Source organism: Morone saxatilis, unplaced genomic scaffold, assembly GCF_004916995.1.
Source record: "Morone saxatilis isolate NCDOM2014 unplaced genomic scaffold, NCSU_SB_2.0 Contig23, whole genome shotgun sequence".
Lineage (NCBI taxonomy): Eukaryota > Metazoa > Chordata > Actinopteri > Moronidae > Morone > Morone saxatilis.
Genome location: NW_023339796.1, coordinates 14,963,275 through 14,983,099, shown reverse-complemented (window position 1 = coordinate 14,983,099; position 19,825 = coordinate 14,963,275). Strand labels below are relative to the sequence as shown.

General features: G+C 41.6%; 1 protein-coding gene across 1 annotated transcript in view; it reads left to right on the top strand.

The window, feature by feature from the left end:
* Positions 1 to 19,825, top strand: part of LOC118334646 (receptor-type tyrosine-protein phosphatase S-like) — a gene marked incomplete in the record, with an annotated part of 59,733 nt that overhangs the window by 10,148 nt on the left and 29,760 nt on the right. The window contains 3 exon segments of the mRNA XM_035670648.1: positions 3,140 to 3,285; positions 4,386 to 4,527; positions 12,094 to 12,282. Of these exon segments, the coding sequence (XP_035526541.1) occupies positions 3,140 to 3,285; positions 4,386 to 4,527; positions 12,094 to 12,282 (477 nt within the window).

Genomic DNA, 19,825 nt, shown 5'->3' with positions numbered 1-19,825 from the left:
TGTGTGTGTGTGTGTCAGAGTGAAAGCAGGCCTGTCAGTACATCATCTCTGGACTGTGGCGTTGTTAATGTGTTTTGATAAGCCGGGAGGTCCCATCAGCATGTTCCTCATCATCTCCTTGATTACAACGTTTCCACAGATTTCCCGCCTCAGTGGTCCACACACATACACCCCCCCACACCCACATGCTCAGACACACTCAGCTGTCACTGCTCTGAAAATATAACCCAAGTTGATTTTTTGAAATCGGACATAGGCTTAAGATGGAGGCTACTCACTGTTAGGAATGAAAATTGTCTAATGTATTTTTCATTTTCAATTCGTGTAACCAATTTGAGGCCATGATCCTTTGACTGACGTCACATCTGAAATATTTTTATATTCAGTGAAGAGGTAGAATTACACAACACCCAACTTTGAGCTGAAATGTTGATGTGGGATTGGAAATCTCTGCCTGTGGCCCACCTACAGTGTATCTCTGCAGAACAGTGCTGTAAAAAAGCTCGATCTCTTGTATCGCTCTAGCCTCCTCAATAATGCAAAACTGTAAGGAAAACATCAAAATGAGTCGTACCTTTTTCTTTCATTAACAAGAGGTGTTGCAGAGTTTGCAATTAGTTGTAATAGAGTGAAGACATTGAATAGAAAGGGTTTCAGATTGAACCCTCTTCAAAAAATACAAAATCAACCAAAATGTATACTAATTGGTATTGGCGTCCAAAACCCTTTCACCTTACATTATTTTCCGACCTGACACTTTTCCATGACTGTTTTGAGTTTTATGCAAAACACGTTTAATATTTCCCTCATGAAAATGATCCACATTTAACTTGCAAACACAAGCAATGTCAAAATCATGCAAATGAAGTTAGGAATAATTCCTTTCAATTGTGTTGCTAATTTCAGAATTTCATATTCTTGTTTGAGATGGGCCCACAAATCATCTTTAAAACACTATTTTCTTTCCTGCAACTACACAGCATACTCTCTTATCATCTTTGTATCACAGGATTATTTTTGTTGCCCACATTTGGTTGTGAGATGCAAACAGATTTGACAGCAAAGACATGCAAACAGGAAGAGATGCATTATTAAAAATGGCTTAAAGGCTTGTCAGACCACAGCTGGTTGCACTTAATACCTTTGCCATAAGTAATGTCTCTTTAAGGCAGTAGGTAATGCAACTTTTCAACCAGGAGTTACAATAATTTCCCAAAAGACAAATTAATCTTATATTTTTTTAACTCAAAGCCTAATTATAGTGTGACCTGAAGCAAACTCAGTCATGACATGCTAACTATACTATATACCTGCTGGCCCCAGTTATATCTCTGCACAGCAGCAGTCAGTCAGTCAGTCAGATGATCACAGGTTACAAAGGTGTTTCATTAAAAACAGGCCACTGGTAGATCAGTGGTAGACCTATCTGGTCCAGTGCAACAGAGTGAAAACTACTATTGAAGAGACAGAGCTCCTCATTAGTCCCTCATTTTCCAGGCAGGTTTCTAGAACCATCCAATCATACAAAGGCTCTGTTCAGCACAAATCCATCCAGAGCCAGTGCCTTGCAGGGCTTTTCCCTGGCTTTCAGAAGAGGCTTAAGTAGTAACATTGCCAGTGGGGTCGGTTTTGCACGAGGATTGGTGTTGAAGCGCATTTAAGAGAACACAGTTTTGGACTCAACATAAAGCTACTGAAACCCATGTAGAAGCCCTAAGAAGCACATATAGTTCTTAGCCATGGCATTTTTTTGACTTTCACATTCTCATATTGTTGGCAGGGTAAAAGGGCAATTTGCTCAATGCTCTGTGTGCCTTTTCTAAAGAGTCTAACAGGCAGGAAATATCCTGCTCTTGAGTCCTAAAATGGTGGGCATAAATTTGCTCTGATTGACTCTACTGAACCAGCTTTTTGCCTCTTCCTGTTGAGGATTATGGCAAGCATAAAATGAAAGTACTTTATTTCTGACATTCAGAGTGGGTCTTTTAGAGGCACAACACAGTGCAGCAGGCACAGGAGCAGTCTTTTGACATGGCGTTTTTCCAGTTACTGTCAATGCATTGTAGTGAAACTGGGAAGTGCTCTGTGTGGCTGTTAGCGAGTGTAGTGAGCAGGAGTGGGAAGACGTGCAAACAGGCTTTAGAATCTGCTAGCGATTGTTTGATAGAATTTTTTTTTTCCTGTTCTGTCTTCAGAGCAGAAGTGAATCAACACAGTAGGACCTCACCCACCCAGACTCAGGGGGAGTGGGAGGAGGGATCCAGGTTGCTATGGTAAGGGTCATCCTGACTTCACCCTGATGGATAGCAGTGATTCTGTAGCTGAGGAGGAGTTAGGCTGGGCACCATGGCAACAGGCCACAGACAGATAGCAAGGGGTGGGTGCATGAAGTTGTTTGATTGATCTGACTCAGCCACTGTGGAAAAATATAGGTTCAGTATTGTTGGCTCAATATCGGACTTGGAAATTGCTATTTTCTTGCAGAGGGCAACTGCTGCACTCATACATACCACATCAGATGCGTGATAATAGCCGGAATTGTTCTCCTCAAATTGTCCCCTGTGGCAAAGCTGGAAATGAACGCAACTAATGTTGGTATATTCATTGTATTCATTAAGATCATCATAATCTGTAAGTGCAAATCCCCTATAGGTGTTAGAGAGTGCAGGCACAAAATAACACCTCTGGTATTAATACATTTAAACCAATTATATGCTGTGAATTTGCAGCCAACACTTCTCCCTACCTGTGAAACACTCATGTGTCATGACAGCCTGTGCCGCCTGCAGTACGAGGGTAGCCTGCCCTGGAGGAAGCAAAGAGAGAGAGAGAGAGAGAGAGAGACAGACAGAGAGAGATTCTCCTCTAAAGCTCAAGCCCATCTTTTATTTATGTCCCACAGGAAGTCCTTCAGCATGTCCTCTAGATGATACCCAGGAAGTAAGCACAACACGCAGCCATCAGATCACAAGTCAGCCGACCAGTCACTGACAGTGAAATGGGGCGTGGTCAGCAGGGGGGTTGTTGCTGGTTGTGGAGTTTGATGTCCTCTGGGTGTGAGGGTATCAGTTTTCATGCTTGTGCTTCTATTTTTTTCTTCTTTTATTCCCCTTCTCCTCTCCCTCTCACTGTCTCTCAGCTCCCCCAAAGTTCACCAAGATTCCCACAGACCAGATCGGAGTGTCGGGGGGCGTGGCATCATTTGTTTGCCAGGCCACTGGCAATCCCAAGCCTGTTGTCTACTGGAACAAGAAGGGCAAGAAGGTCAACTCCCAGCGTATCGAGGTGGTTGTCACAGTGCACAATCGTTAACTCTTACTGTAGCAGCATGAGAAATACAAAGCAGTATATACGATAATAAAGATTAAATAATATCTGAATGTATAGAATATAGTAATTATGTCTAGATTATGCTGTATATTTCTAGATTATTCTTGCTAGATTAGATTTTGATTTTAATATAAACTGTTTCAATTCTGTTTTGGATTCTATATATGTTATAACCTTGTTTCTTAAAGGAGTAGTTGTTGGATGCATTTATGTCGATTAATGTAGCTTAGCAGGAAAACTAATAGCAGGACAAAACAGCTAGCGTGTCAGCATCTCTAAAGCTCAATAACACGTTATATATTATTAGCTAAATCTGTACAACTTGACATGTTATGATGCCATCACCACGAGGTTATGACATATATTGAGTTATGATGTGTTCTTATGTAAGTTTAAAATGTGCTGGTAAGGGAATTTTTTTTAACTGTGAGTTGAATATTTCTTTAAAGTGTGAATTTGACAAAAACATTTTTGAACATTTCAAGCATAAATTACAAGATTAAATTAAAGTATTTATGGTTGTTTTCAATGTAATAATTGAAGACAAACTATTTGCACTATTTGCATTTTTCAAAACTGACATAAAAATAGTAATCAGATTGAATAATACTCATATTTTCTATCAAAAACACATCTTGCTGTCCCTAAACTATGTAGCCTATATACTATTATGCAGGGTATTCCAGAGTTAAGCTATTCCACAGAGCTGTTCAAATCCTGCAGCTCAATCACATTATAGGTCTGATTGTTTATCAGTGCAGTAGTATGACCTATTGGTTAGAGATAGTGCATTTCAACCAGAGGACTCACATTCAACACCCCCTTTTATTGGTGAGTATCTACTCCAAGTCGTCCAAGACACTGAATCCCTACCAGCTCTAGGAACGTGAGCTGAGCCTGACCTCGTGGAAGGGAGGGCAAGTAAAAAAAAAAAGAGGAATTTCTTTTCGGAGATCCATAATGTATTTAACTATAATTATTTGTCACATTATTGATCCATGAGTTTACTCTGCTGTGGCTGATGTTTCTTGTCCTGTGATTCTATGGCTGTCCAGACTGTAGAGTTTGATGAGGGTGCAGGTGCTGTGCTGAGGATCCAACCGCTCAGAGCACCCCGAGATGAGAACATCTACGAGTGTGTGGCACGCAACAGTGAAGGAGAGGTGTCCGTCACGGCAAAGCTGGCCATTATTAGAGGTGAGACACGTCCATCCCCACATGCACATGCATCCTATCTCCATCCTTTTCCACTTGAGTGATGCTTTCTTTTCACGTGCACGCACCTGATTTCAACCGTCATCCCCGCTTCCCTGGGCTGTCAGTTGTAGATGTAATAATAGAGCCATGCCACACCCTGCCTCTCACAGCAGGCTGCAGTCAACGGTTCTTTTTATAGTCTCTCTTGTGTGCGACCGAGCGTGATCTGGCCGCAGAGAGGGCCAGCTAGTGTGCTAGCTTAAGGCTACTTTAGCATCCCAGTTTGCTGTAATCACTGTGCTTCCTGGCTAGAATGAGGGTGTTAATCTAATGTACACTGCCTCCTTGGGGGGAAACTTATCTAATGTGGTGCTCCAGCATGCTATGAACTAAAGTTGCAGCATGTGGCTGCAAGCCTGGGATCTGAGTGCTGGCCATTCGCCCGGCATAGCAGGAAGGAACGAAGAAATAGAGGGATGGCCACTCGGGCTGTTACTACATGAAGAAAAATCAGGGGATTAGGGTTCAGTCTGGCAGACAACCCATTTCAGCCAGAGGACATTGAGGAAGAAAAGGAAAGAGGGAAGAATAGGTCGAGGAGAGGTGAGAAGGAGTGTGATGGCGGGTGAGGAGGTGGGGATAAGTTGAGTAACACAACGGGATGGTGTGAAACAATAGAGATGAAATGGGGTGGAGGTGGAGGGGGTGTAGAAGTGCAGGAGATGGATGAGGATTGTGGAGTTGGCAGGGCTGTGTGGTAAGCAGAAGGCTAGTAGCCCAGGGAATAGACTCTTGTCCATCTGTTACCGGACCATCATCTCTGCACACACAGCCCCAATCTAAAGCACATTACCACATAAACTACACCTCGAGGACGAGCCTCTCAGTGTGTGTGGCCGTGTGTGCCTCTTCCTGTTTGTGTGAACTTTTCTCTTACTGAGATCTGTGTACCGAAACGTCCCCAGTCCCCTCTGTGACAATAGAATCAACTAGAATCTTTTATTCTTCCTAATCTGCTGATGTGCTCTGTGCAGAAAATGCAATGCAGAGGTGCGATGAATGAAACAAGATTTGACCCAAAACACCAACCAGACTCAGAGCTGTAGTCATAATAGTTAAATTTTTTAAACACCGGATAAGGATGCAAAGACAGTTTGCCAGTGTGTATGGTGCGTGATATGATATATACTGGTTATACAGATTTTGCCATATTGTGTTAGGTGTCCCTTTAATATCCTGGGTTATATTGTGTCATTGTGGTCGATGTTGCAAATCAATGAGCGGGGCCGTTTTACGGCAATTTTATGGATTTTCATATGATTTTTAGATGAGTGTAATGAAATAGCTTTATTTTGGGGGCATTTAAATTCACTGTATTTGCCAAACAACAGACATTACTTCCTGGTTATTTCATCCATAAACTATTTCACAATTGATTTTTCAGAAAGGTTATGTATTAAAACATTTACTGATGGATTTTGTCCATATTACCCAACCCTAGATTCCTATTTCAACGTCTTCCTTTAATGATATCCTATCCTATGTTTGTCGCCACAGAGACACATGCTATAGGTTTATGGTATGGCCATAAGTTGTAATATAATTATATACCATTATTTCAACTTTATTTTGAAGAGTTTTTTTGCTGTCAACTTTGTATGACAAATTGGAATACTAATAAGTCTCAGCAGCATTGTCTATGAAATGTGACGAAATACAGTTGCTCATCATTTATACTAATTGCATGCCCATCCAAAGTGCTCCAAATATATATACTAACGTATATGCAGAAGAAGTACAGGACACTTACTTCTAGGCGCCTCCTCCCACTCCACAGCTCTATTCCTCAATGACTCTGATGCTGTACGACTGTATACCTTTAAAGCCATACACCCAATCAACTATATGCTGAGTGATATACTGTATGATAGATTATGGATGGATGCTGTTAAGTGCACAAAAGTCTGCAAAAACTGTGTTTAGGTCAGTCTTATCAAAACATGGTTCATTGGAGATAACATCTACCAGCCATCGAAGTACAAAGGAGGCTTTCCATTACTGACCACACCACTGAAAAGTCTTTTCATCCCCTGATGTGTTTCATCTCATCATTTTGTTTAATGGTTGACCGACACTAATAGCAGTGTTGTACAGTGTGAGGGACTTGTGGTTGGCCACAGGATATGGGCTGCTGCTCTATAGGCTGCCTAATGGATGGAGATGTGGTAGGTTATGGTCAGGGAGATCTTTCTTTTTGTGCCTTCAACATCATCACCACACATCTCCCTCCACATCCCATTACCTACTCTTCTTCCTCCTATCTCTTTTCCTGACTCCATCTTTCTGTCTTTGACTCTAGCAGCCTCTCCTTTGGCCCACAGCAATGTCCGTTTCTAATTTCTTCTCTCTTGTTTTATTCATTCTTTCATTTTCTCTGCCATCCATTCTGCCTGACCCTCAATGTCTATCTGCCCTCTCTTACTCCTCTCCTCCCTTTGCATTTTTACAAGCTCTCTGCTGCTCCCCTCACCCTCAGCCCCTCCGATCCCACCCCATCCCCTTTCTACCCAAACTGCTCTTTTCTATGGACACTGCAGTTGTGTTGTTCCGCCTTCAGGAGATGTGAATATCTGCAGTTCTGCATGTTTGAAAACCTCTGGTGGGAAAGAGATCCTCATCACTGCAGCTGTGTATATGTGTGTTTGCTTGTGCATGAAGGCATGCACATGGATTTCTTTGTTTATGGTTGTGTGTGCATATCTCTGTGTGTACGTCTGGTTTGCACAGAGTAATCCTTATTATACTCACCTCCCAGTGTCCCATTTTAGGAGAAAGGGAGGCGAGGGATGGGGGAGGAAGAGGGTGAGAGAGAGGGTTGGGGGAGGAGAGATGTTCTGCCACCCTGGCAAACACCCTTCAAATGAACAACAGAGTCAGATCAGTGATTCCCCCCAGGCGTCTGCTGCATTGGCAGGCCGGCGGCTCAAGCAGCATTTCAGTCTGGAAACAACTGAGAGTATCAACTCAGCCTGCAAGAGGATTACACTCCTTGAGTGGAGAACTGGCTCTTTCATCATATATACCCTCTCATCTTCACAGTTTTTGTTCCCTCCTTCCTTTTTTTATAATTTTCTTGCAGTCTATTCTTCATGCATGTTTGTATGTAATTGACTGTGGGATCATCATGTTTTGTGTGTAGTCCCCGCCTGCCGGATCTGTGAGGAGATCCAAAGTCGAGCTCAGGTTGGTAGGGACACATGTGGGGTTTTTGGTGGGATTGATCTACGATGCTAAGTCTGATTCTGCACTGTATTGTGATCTATTATCATAAAGGGCTATTAGCATTTAAAGTGCTCCCCTTCAGCCCTCCTGCAGTCTATAGGAGTCAAAGCATTACAGCCTCTGAAGACTGCTGAGCGCTGGCAGATTAATCCTGAATCAGGCTCCCTGAGATCGGCTTTTATTCAGGCTTCTTTCATGCACACGGCCATTCCCCACTGAAATGAACTGAAAGATGAATGGGCAACCTGTTTCTTAACCAGGACAAATGAACATTTTCTGTGGAGAAGCAAAGTGTTTGTGCATGTGTGTATCTGTGTTTGGGTGACTGAAGGAAATACAAAGAGAGACAGGAAAAGAAAACCTGGATTCATGTTTGTTTGTTTGCATCATATGCATTATGTGTTTGACTCTGTGTGTGTGTGTTTGTGTGTGTGTCCAAGTATTTTTGTGTGTGTGCACACGCGGACGCATGAATTGCATATTTGCCCAGATTCGGTTGGCTCAACCGACTGGTTTTGGGCACAGGGCCTGATTGCCCTTCTGCAAACACAACCAGGCCAAAATGTACGCTCTCAACCTCTTGATACACACAAATACACACAAACACAAAGCTCCAGGGAACAATGCTGGTTGGTCCTTGCCAATGTTCCCCCAAACGCTGTTGACACACAGTGTTTATACAAACATGGCGCATTTTTCCATAGGCTGTCTTATCAATTTAACCAGGAGATGAAAAATAAGCGGTACTTTTGCGCAGCAGTGTTTGTGTTTGATAAATGATTCATTTGGTGAAAAGTGTGATCAAGGCCATGCCCGCAGTATCTATTTCAAGCAGCCACTGACTCATCCAGAAGCTTGGCTGAATACCTGTAGCTCCCTGTTCTCCTCTCCAGTGAACTGTACTTCAATGTCCAGCACAACTGTCTGTCTGCTGGTTTATCTGCAGTACAGAGTGTGAGTCTGCTGCTGGGTGAATCTATCTATATAGAATATAATGTCAGCGGTTACATTTTGTTCATGTTTGCATTCCTTATTTACAGTAAAAATTACACTGCATGTGGGGATGGATCTTAATTTAGTCTTATTCCCATAGTGGTCCTTCATGTAAAGACAGCATTGATGCAGGAGTGCAGGTGCCTCTGCAATGTCACCATACTACCACGAATTATGAATTATATACAAATAAACTAAGATGATGGGCTGATGATGAACAGTCGATTGTTGGTTGTGTCTAAGCAAATTACCCGATTGCTGCTTTACATATATGAGAATTTGCTGCTTAATAACATTTTAAATTCAAATGAACTCTTGAACAAGCAATTTGGAGAAGCTATTTTAGTCTCAATGGGACTGTGATGGATATTTTTCACTATTTTACATCAATTTATAAACTTATCCCCGTAAGCAAAAAAGGATAATAATCTTGATAACGAATCAAAAAAAGCTAAATTGCCAAACATTTGCCTGTTCCATGTTCATACTTGTGAAGATTTGCTGCTTAATACTGTTGTTAATTGAACATCTTTGAGGTTTGAACAGTTGGTCAGACTAAACAAGGATTTTGGGGACATCACCTCAGGCTCTGGGAAGCTGTGGTGGAATTTTTTGCTATTTTGTGTAACATTTATAGACTTAAGAATTTAACAGTGAATTGAAAACAAAACTCAATAAACTATTATATATATATAACCTCAAAAAACAAAGAAATATGTTTATACAATTATTGTTTTAGTACAGCGCAGCAGTGTTAAAAAATCTATCTTTCCATCCATCCATTCATCTCTATCCCTGTTTCTCCTACCTCTCTCTAATGATTAAGTCCAAGGTCCACCTACACACTATATTTGCAGCATTTATAAAGACCTGCCTGGAATACAGAGCCAGAACCCCTATAAACACACACACAGGCACACACACACACACAAGTACATGCACACGCCCTGAGCCCGCTGCAGTGGCGTGCTCTAATTAACAGCCAGGGAGTCCATGTAGTTGTAGCCGCCGGGGTGATAAAAAGACCATCTGAACCCTCTCAGGAGAGGGGTGGGGTTGGGGGAGGGCGGAAGGGGAGCAGATGTAGGTCTAGCATATTCCTCGCCTCGTGAGAGCTCGCCTCCTGACCTTCCAATCGATCTCCCCCCTCATCTTCTTTTCTCTTCTTCCCTTTTTTCCGTCAATCGCCGTACCACTGGCTGCCTCCATTCAGGTGGATCATTAGCATTGATCAGGCGGACGGTGGGAGGGGGAGGTAGGCTGATATCAGAAGGTTGATACATGGCCTGATTGCCATATGAGCTCTAATGATATAGCGAACAGGCTCAACCAGAGTCTCCTCTGAGCTTTGATTTACTCCCTTGTCTTTTGTGGCATTTCTCCTCTCCTTTGTCCCCTCAGCCTTTGCCATCACATTCCTACGTGATGGGGTCTCTCTAAAGCTGATGACTGTGGAAAGAGAGTGGTAGATCCTATCTCCACTCAGCCTCTCATCCCCATCGCAGAGTGTGCGCAAACAGATGGTACACGTCTGTCATGTGGTTAGGTAGCAGGGGGCCCGGAGGAGGAGAGGAGCAGAGGAAAAACACACAGACAGTTGACGTGGCCACGCTCTGCGTCTCGGACTGTGTTTGGCTCTGGATTTGTCAGTGATGCCCAGTTTGAGCTAGCTAACTTTTAGGGGGTTTTGTTGTGCTTGACAATCCAGAGGCTCCTGTGGGTTTGATTTATTAGCTGAGGAAATTGCCATTTTGGTAATTGCTTTGCTGCTGTAGGAAAGTGGAATATATAATTATAGTTCCAGGTATGGGGGAGGTGTCTGTGTGTATGTGCAAGAGAGACAGAGTGGTTAAAAGGGTAAGGAGAGGAGGAAGCAGGAAGGCTGATGGATGCTTGATTACATGTCTGGCCATCTGGACTGTTGTCACCGAGCTGCTTAATCCCATTCACCAGAGAAAGTGTATGTGAATGTGTTTGTGTGTGTGTGAAATAGAAAGCAACTGCTTTTGTGCGTGCACACACACCTTCCTGTTACTGGGTATGTGTGGATAATTCTCTGTGCATTATTCCACACATCGCACAAATCTGCCAAGATGCTAATAAGAACATAGCTATAGAAACAAATATGTATCCACACAGGCAACACACACACACGCTTATCCACTGCCCCCCAACATAATCAGACATATCCAGACACATCCCAGATCGGCCTCTCTAATCGTTGGTACATTTTAACAATTACTGCTAACAAGTCCTTATTACCCCTAGTGCCCTGCCCCTCCTCTTGATCCCAGCTTCTAATTGCTGCTGCTGTTTCTGAGCAGCTCTCTGCATAGTTATTAGACAGGAATCATTACCACCACAGAGCCACACCATGGAAAACTTACAGTTCATTCCCATCGCCACCAAACACCTGTGTTTCTAGGTTACTGTATGTGTATGTGTGTTTCTTGCTTTGTTTATGTGTGTCTGTGTGTGTGTGTGTGTTCAAGTGTCGGCACTTAACTCCTGCTGACTGGGCGGTATGTTTATACTCCTGTAGAAATGCCCTGTCACACACACACGCACAGGGAAGTCTAGCTGTGTTTCTTCCCGCCTACTAGATCACCTAATGACAAGCTGGATGTAGGAGCGAACACAGGGCTTTGATGAGGCGAGATATAGTGGCTCTGCTGTCCTCACCAGCATCTCTTCTTTCAAGGGTCTGCAGATGTTAAAGGCAGGGGAACAGTGGCTCTCACATCACTGTGTGTGTGTGTGTGTGTGTGAATGGGTCTTATGTTTCACTACAGAAGAGGGAAAGTAAGGATTCAATGCATGGTGGGGCTGACTCTGTTTCTGTGCAGGCAGATAAACCAGTTGTTTGTGTTTAGAAAAACTGCAGCTCAACTGTCCCAAAAATGAGTGCAGACATTTGTTCATTATTGTCCCAGTGGATTTGAGCAATCCTCACATTATCCTAACCACAACCCTCTGTCTCTCTTTATCACTTTATAATGACCTCTTTTTAGACATGTTAGCGGCATGAATGTAGGGATGGCAGTGACGGTCTGACAGTCAGCGGTTAACTTTGAATTTGAACAGAAAATATTGTACATGCATCACGCTTCCTAGACAATAAATCCTGACCTTGGTGGCCCTTCCACTTTTCCCCAAGCGCCATCATGTGCCTAAGCATCACAAGGCTATAGCATGGCTATAGTCTTTTAGCCATTTTTGGCTGCTTGATAAGACTTTTAAAAGCTGCTAACGTCTTTAAATTCTGAATACTTTCTTTCTGCATCCTTCCAGAGGACCTGTTGCCCTTTGGCTTTCCCAGTATAGACATGGGTCCCCAGCTGAAGGTGGTGGAGCGGACGAGGACAGCCACCATGCTGTGCGCTGCCAGTGGCATCCCTGACCCAGAGATCTCCTGGTTCAAAGACTTCCTGCCTGTCGACCCCAGCGCCAGCCAGGGTCGCATCAAACAGCTCAGATCAGGTGAGATACACAAGGAGTTATTGTCCGATTATTTAATTTGGAAATATGTAAACAAACAGTGCATCTAAAGCTTAGCATCACTATCAAGTAAAATCCCTGTTGCTCTAAATTTGGTGATTATCATGTTTTAATTAGGACTGAGGGATTACATGCTCCTTTCTGAGGTTTATCTACATCCTTAGGGGGCGTAAAACCTTTTTAAAGCCAATTTCATAAAAGGATAATTGTGCCATCCTTAAGCCAAGAAAAAAAAATGCTGTTTTTGTTAACGTTTGGGAGAAAAGATTATAAAAAGATGACACTTTAAAGGCAAAATCTCTTTCTATTGTGGATCGTAAAGGTCAAAAAACATGGTAGCATGCAACTGAAAAACAATGCCAGATCTCATATACACTTATTACAAGTGGGATGAAAAAGTTCCAGCACAATTATAAAGAAAATCAACTTTGAAATAAAAAACTTAATATAATAATCAATCTTCCCCAAAAGACAACCATAATTCTCTTTTCTCAGATCCCAAAATCAATAGATACAGAGATGGGAGTTTCTTCACATTAGGTATTTAACTGATGCCCCTCTTACCTTTTGACCCGCCCAGCCTGAAATTGTGTGAAATGAGCTCAGTGTCTTAAATTCAGAATGTAAAATCACTTTGCCAGAGAGAGTAGTAGGGAAGAGAGGGAGGGAAGCTTTTCATGCAGCTAGAGAGATGGGAAGAGTTTGTGTGCGTGCAGAAAAATCGAGGGGTGAATACAGAAGAATCACATCTTACGCTTAAGACAGTTTGTTCAACGTTGTTTATGCTCTTCTGTATAGATGATACAGTGTCTCCTGGAGTAGGCAGACACGTATTTTCTCAGCCATTCTGGCTCAGTCGTCCTCAGGGGGAATAAAAGTGATGGTGAGGCGAAACCATTTTGTTGTTGCTTCATCCATATTCTCTATGCTCCTTCGCCCTTCCAGCGCCGATATCTCCCTGCTGTCAGCCAATATCCTTCACTGATCATCTGTGCCCTTTGTCAACCTTGTGTCTGCGTCTCCATTTGCAGAGTTTGCAATGACGCTGTTCAAACTAATTTAATAGTCTCACTTTTTCAAATTGTAAGTAATGTCTGTTGCTACATATGTCAAGCTTTCTCTTCTCGCACGACACTGTTCACAGCAGTGTCTGATTTACCACATGAAATTCTTAGTCATTTTTGAAAAGGTTTGTTCGTAAAAGCAGCTTCTCATTTCTAGCCAGTGGCCGCTGATTTTGGCAGCTGAACCAAGCAGATTTTATCTGTTAAAACTAGCAAGCTGGCTAATTATTGGTAACTCTGTGAGTTAGTTGAAAACCCGCTGACCAGCTGACTCAAAACTGGAAACACATGAAAGGATCTCACATATGCAGCTGATGGCTACATACCACACACGTCAGAGGCAAAAAGTTGAATGTATCAGACATGGGAATTAGGCTGCATCGTTTTGTATTGTAAGGTAGAGCTATTTGTCTTATTAAAATGTAAAATCAAACTGCTTTATTCTAACTCTTCTCTAAAATGACTGTTTGGATGTTTTTGATTTAGTTGATGCTACAGTATTAGCAGCAGAGGTTAGATGTTGCTTTATTGTTTGTAATTTCACTTTTACAAGAGAAAAGGCTTTTAGGACGTGGACTTAACTCTTTGGCAAACACGATGCTATTAGGGGTAACGAGTTTGGCTGGGGTTCCTGGAATGTAATCAAATCCAATAAAATCAGGACTGAGTCGCTAATCTTAGCCCAAACTCTGATACAGTCTCTCACACAGTGGGGTAATACCATCCAGTGCCTGTTCCAGTCCTGGAACCTGTAACCCTGACAAAATAATGTAACATTAGCTAATGATGTCATGTAAACAATACTATGTTAGTGTTACTCAAGGTAGTAAGCTGCTTTGCCGAGCAAGCTAATGTTAGAAGCTTATACTAGCACACACACAAACACACTGTAATCCGGTCTTGTGCTTTTGGTTTTAAAAAAGAAACAACCCTTCAAACTCTTTATATATGAAGTATTGTGCTTTCTACATCCTCATACACTCCTCTTCAACATGTGGAGAAATCCGAAGCACGTTGGACCTGGTTTCTGCTCCTACACCCATTCCCAATATAATTTCAGGTAACCTACTGATGCGTAAAAATGGACACTTACCACTGTGATATACAGAGTACCTGAAGTGTAATTGCCTCTTTGTACTCACGTAGGTGTAGGACCAGCCTTGCTGCTGCACAGAGGCAGGGGAGACAATAGATACACTTAAGAAAAAAAAACAAAAAAAACAAAGACACTTTTAAAGTCCTTCGGAAACATCAGAACCATTGTGTGTGCAGTGTTTTATAGATCCCTAATTACAACATCTCTAATTATGATAAATACTATGTACATGATTTTCTATTCTCTGCTTATAATTTATGAGAAAGCGTTGGTGGCCTTGGAGCTACAAAATAACAAAGAACCTCCTTCAAACCTCTCCATGCATTTTGAAACAGTAGTTTTTTCTTTCACTATTTTCTAGTACTTTATATTTTCATTGGCATACAGTATAGCAAATACTTATTTTCGGAACACTACAGCAATTAAATTGTAAGTAAATAATGTAAGTATATATCGTAATAGGTTTCACTTGGTCTGCTCTGAGGCTCATTTTGTCCTCTGTAGGGTGTCACACAGATACATGACACTGATTCACCGGTACACAACGTTAGGCCACATATCACATCGATGAAACAATAGCAAGACAAATGGCTCAGTGAGATTCACCGCAAGGTTTAATAGGATTTCAAATCACCAAAAGCATCACAAAGCTGAACAACAAAATGCACTGTATAATGAACCAAACACTGCAGTGAAATGACTTGGAGGAAATCAATTACACCTGAGCTAGGCACAAAATAGCACTGAGATGTGTTATGGATGAAACACTCCTTTAAGATCTGCTTAATGGGGGCACCTTCCAGGCAATGCCTCTGAATTAGTGGATGTCTGCCAGCTCTCGTTGGACCGCAGCCAGGGATCTGTTTTGGGCCACAAACATTGTTTTCCCTCCATCTTTTCTTTCTCTGTTGGGTCTTGGAAATATTTTTATGGCTCATATGGGTCAGAATGAAAAATGATATTGAGAATGACTGCACAAATCCCACAAAAGATGACTCTCAGCCATTTCACAGCCCACAAGTATCCATCATCTGTGGCACCCGCCCAACTGCAGGTGACTGTCCAAAAGGTGGTCGTGAGCACCATGTATACACACCTAAAACCTGCATGCACACGCTATCCGTTTCCTGAGGGTAGAAACATATGGCGCAGTATAGAGTTGAACTTCTCCTGACATCTTTATACCTCAACCAAGGCGTCCATATATTTTTCCATGCCATCTGCTGCAGCAGTTTAGATGTGCATGAGGAGAACCATGACAAGCTATCTGTCTATTGCTGACATTTGGGACTGAGTTTACCTAAGCACTTAACAGCCTTCATAGACCTACACTAACAGATGGCATGCAATATGGACCCTGAGGTTGACTGCTGGGTAATGGATGGACCTGTCTTTACTAAGAACTGTGATCTGATCAAAGGTTGTTCTTATGGTAACGGTCACGGTTTGGGTCACTTTTATATAAAGCAAAATGTGGGAATCAGAAAGACACAGTTTAGTTTCTTTAAAGCAGCTGTATAATACACCAGTGATATGTTGTATAACCACTCAAATACTGAAGAACATTTTCTTCACATTACAAACATCACTCAAAATTAGTTATGACTTATTAAAGGCAGATTTTCTCATCAGGGCTGACTCAAAATATGGTCCGTGCATCATTAAATACCTCCGCCATGGAAGTTATTTTTATTCCTGTTTGTTTGTCAGTCTGTTAGTAAGCAGAGTATCTCAAAAACAGATTTCATTGAAATTTTGTGGAAAATAAGGACAATGGCCAAGAAACAAATGATGACGTGATGTTTTTGGTTAAGACCCAGGATTTTTTTAAATTCATTTTTTGGCATATTATTATTATTATTATTAATTATTATTATTATTATTATTATTAGATAGGACAGCTGAAGATGGACAGGAAAGAGGGAGAGGGAATGACAAGCAAAGAATGAATATTGGGCAATGAACTGGTAATCGGCAACTAATGATTATTTTCATTTCATCTGCTGATTTATTTTATTTATTTATTTATTTAAGTGATTATTCATTCTTCTGTCAGAAAATTCAAAAGTCATAATTCTTGCAGGACAGTGCTGTTTGATTTTGTCTGGTCATCAGTCCAAAACTTGAATATAATATTTGAATATAAGTATTCACATTTGAGTCAGAACCAGTAAATTTTGGTAATTTGCTTGAAAAAAATTACTTAAAATTGAAGATATTTTAATTTCCTGTCAGTCTATTAATGGTCTAAATCAAACACACTGTATAAAATACTTACGATACAATATCATTTTTGTGTTCACATCACAGGTAAAAGCCATTATTGAATGATAACCAGTCTGCAAATGTACTGGTTTGATCCCAGCAGTTTACTTTTAAACCGTGTTAAGTAAATGCATTGTGGTAAAAAATAGCAACCGTCTGTTTTGATTGTTCATCCGGTCCCAGTTAAAAGTTAATGTCTCATCTCGTGGAAGACTTGGAGTCCAGGTGATCTGTTTGACCTAGATGTTCTGGCAGAGCTATCGGGTTAGCAGTATCTGTTGTCATCTGATCGGCTGAGTCTCTGCCCAGCAGACATAATACACCGTCCGCGATTTCACAGCAGCTCAATTTACTGAAGTCACATCTCATTCTGGGTCTGTCAGCAGCTTCCAGACTTACTAACAAACTGCTCTCCCTCTCGCTCTTCTTATCTGTTATCTTTCACTTTCCCTTTTTTACAGCTTTTTGTCTATCTGCTTTTCCACCCTGACTGTCATTAAGTTTCCCCACTGCCAGCTATCCTACCACGTTGTGTGTTTATGTATGCGTGGGGATCTTTATATGTGCATATATACTGAGCGCCATGTATGGTAATGACATTTTTTGCATAAAAGAAGATTTCAATTGCCGATTTAAAATTTGTGCTGATGGTTAGCCATATGAGCTGCTTCCAGCTGTCAGATGAGTTCTTGTTTGCAGAGCTCCGCCTGTCCAGCTCCATCTCTCCTCCACTCCGTCTTTCTCTCGCTTCTGCCTCTACCTCTTTCTGGAGAGGAGGCTCAGCTTGTAGAGCAGATAATTTATTCCTGTTTATCTCCCAACTCTGCCCTGTACCGCGGGGAAATGAGAGATGGAAAAATAGAGAGACAGAGGAGGGCACAAGCTGTTTTTCTTTCATGTAATGCAGAAGACAAGAGCAAATGGATGACAGCTCCAGCTAGCAAGGCCTCAGCTCACTAAACTCGCTCAAACACACAAAAATGCACACTTGTGCCCCAGCTGAGTGTAACAAGTCAAACTTTCCCTCCTCTGAGCCTCCCAAAACATGTTGTTTAAACTTCTGCATAATACTGATCAGCTATTGTGTAAATCTCTCTCTCTCTCTCCTCTTCTCACACACACGACACGTCTCCACACACACACACACTCTCTCTCACACACACACACACACACACACACACACACTGTCTGTCTCTGTGGAACCTTTTAGTGCTTAACTGGTCAGGTTTTTAAGATTTAATCAGTAAAAGCTTTTTTCACCATTAGGATAACACACCCCGTCTATGTGTCTGCAGCGGTGGAAAGTAACCATGAAGTACATTAACTCACGTATAAGGTTTGATTTTGAGGGACTTCTGCTTTCCTTGAATGTAGGGTTGCAGCTCGTCATAATTTTCTTTCTCGTTTTGCATTTTTATGCATTGTTATAGATTGAACTACCTAACAACACATGAAGTATTGTGTTAAAGTTAATTCTTGACCTTGGAAACGGTAGTTTGATTAAACTCACTACAAGGAGTTTTTAACTGGTTATGAAACAGGCTCAGTTAATACTGATATGACCTACAGCACACCATCAGCGAGAATATTGGTTGTTTCTATATAGTTATTCTTATGCCTGCCACAAGGTCGTATTCGGTCACAATTGCCTTGAAATGAAATTAAATTAAACGAGATGGTGGAAACATGCTTTTGTCCACAGGGGCCACCAGAATAAGCAAAAAAATTAAAAATGTTGCTGCTTTAAGGAAAAAAAAACAACTCTACTTCTACTTTGGAGGGCTTCTGTTTTCTTCTTCTTCTTTTTTTAGAGCAAATGCTTCAGAGATAAGATTATTTTTTTGTTTACCCAAATTACAAAACAACAACCAAATTGTCTCTCTTCTCAACTCTGGGGTTATCTAACCATGCAGATAGTTTTATGGGTTAACCTGCTGCCACCTTAATACAATATGTATTAATGGAATTGGGTTTGCTTACATCAGTGATACACTGTGATAATTTATGTAATTTGGGTGTAATGACCCTTTAAATTTGGCAACAGCTACGAATGCTACTAACATGTTAATGCATAATTAATAATAATGCTCCATCACCGAGTGTGTGTATGTCTGTGGGTGCCTGTGTGTGCCTGTGTGTGTGTGCATGCCTGTGTGTGTGTGTGTGTGTGGGTGTGTGTGTGTGTGTGTCGTGTGGGTTTTGAGTTGTGTCTTTTTCCTCCCCTCTTGCAGCAGAGTGTAATCCATGGTTTTGTGCTTCCTCCTCAGGCTTCATGTCAAAGTCAGTTTCAGATGAGATGAATGTGAAAGAGCAGGCTGAAAGAGCAAAAATCACTGCTGGTAATTCAAAAGGCCGTTAGCAAAATAAAAGAAAAAAAGCATTTTAAAAAGCAGTAAGAATAGCATCCTTGGAAACAAAAGAGACAAAAGAATACCTGACGAGCGCTGTGTGTAATTATAGCACATTTAGGGAGACACTGTTTACCACGGTGGGATCAGGGTAGGAGGATAAAAATTGTGGAAGTAAAAGACACAAGTTGAGGAGTTAAAGAGAATCGTCAGGTTGTTGCCGTGGGGTAAAGCTGTGTAGCTGCTGCCAGTTAACTGCCAAGATAGAAACAGGCTTTCTTCATGGCAGCAGTGAGCCTGCTGTAGGAGAGGAATCACTAGCTTGTAAAGAGGTATACAACAAAAGCTTCTTTAGGTGTCATCTAACTTTATAAAAAGTCATTTTGAGACTTTTTTTTTTACATCCAAACTTTCTGGAAGAGATTTCAAAATGTTTGAATGTGTTGCTGTCTCTGTTCACTTTATGGGAAGAGTAGGGGGGAAATACAAGGTTCTTACAAAATACAATGGCTGCGATATGAGAGCACAGCCCATTCAGATGGTGCCTCACAGATATGACATCGAAGCTGACTTTATTAGATGATGAAGCAATAGAAGAGAGGATGCCGCAGGGTCAAAATTTAACAGAAATAGACCAACCAGACAAACATCTCAGGATAAAAAGGAGTGGATGCGAAGCAAAGCAGACAGCAGCAGAAACATTTTCTGCAAACTCGACTGAATCGCTCATTCCTTTCTCTCTCTCTCTCTCT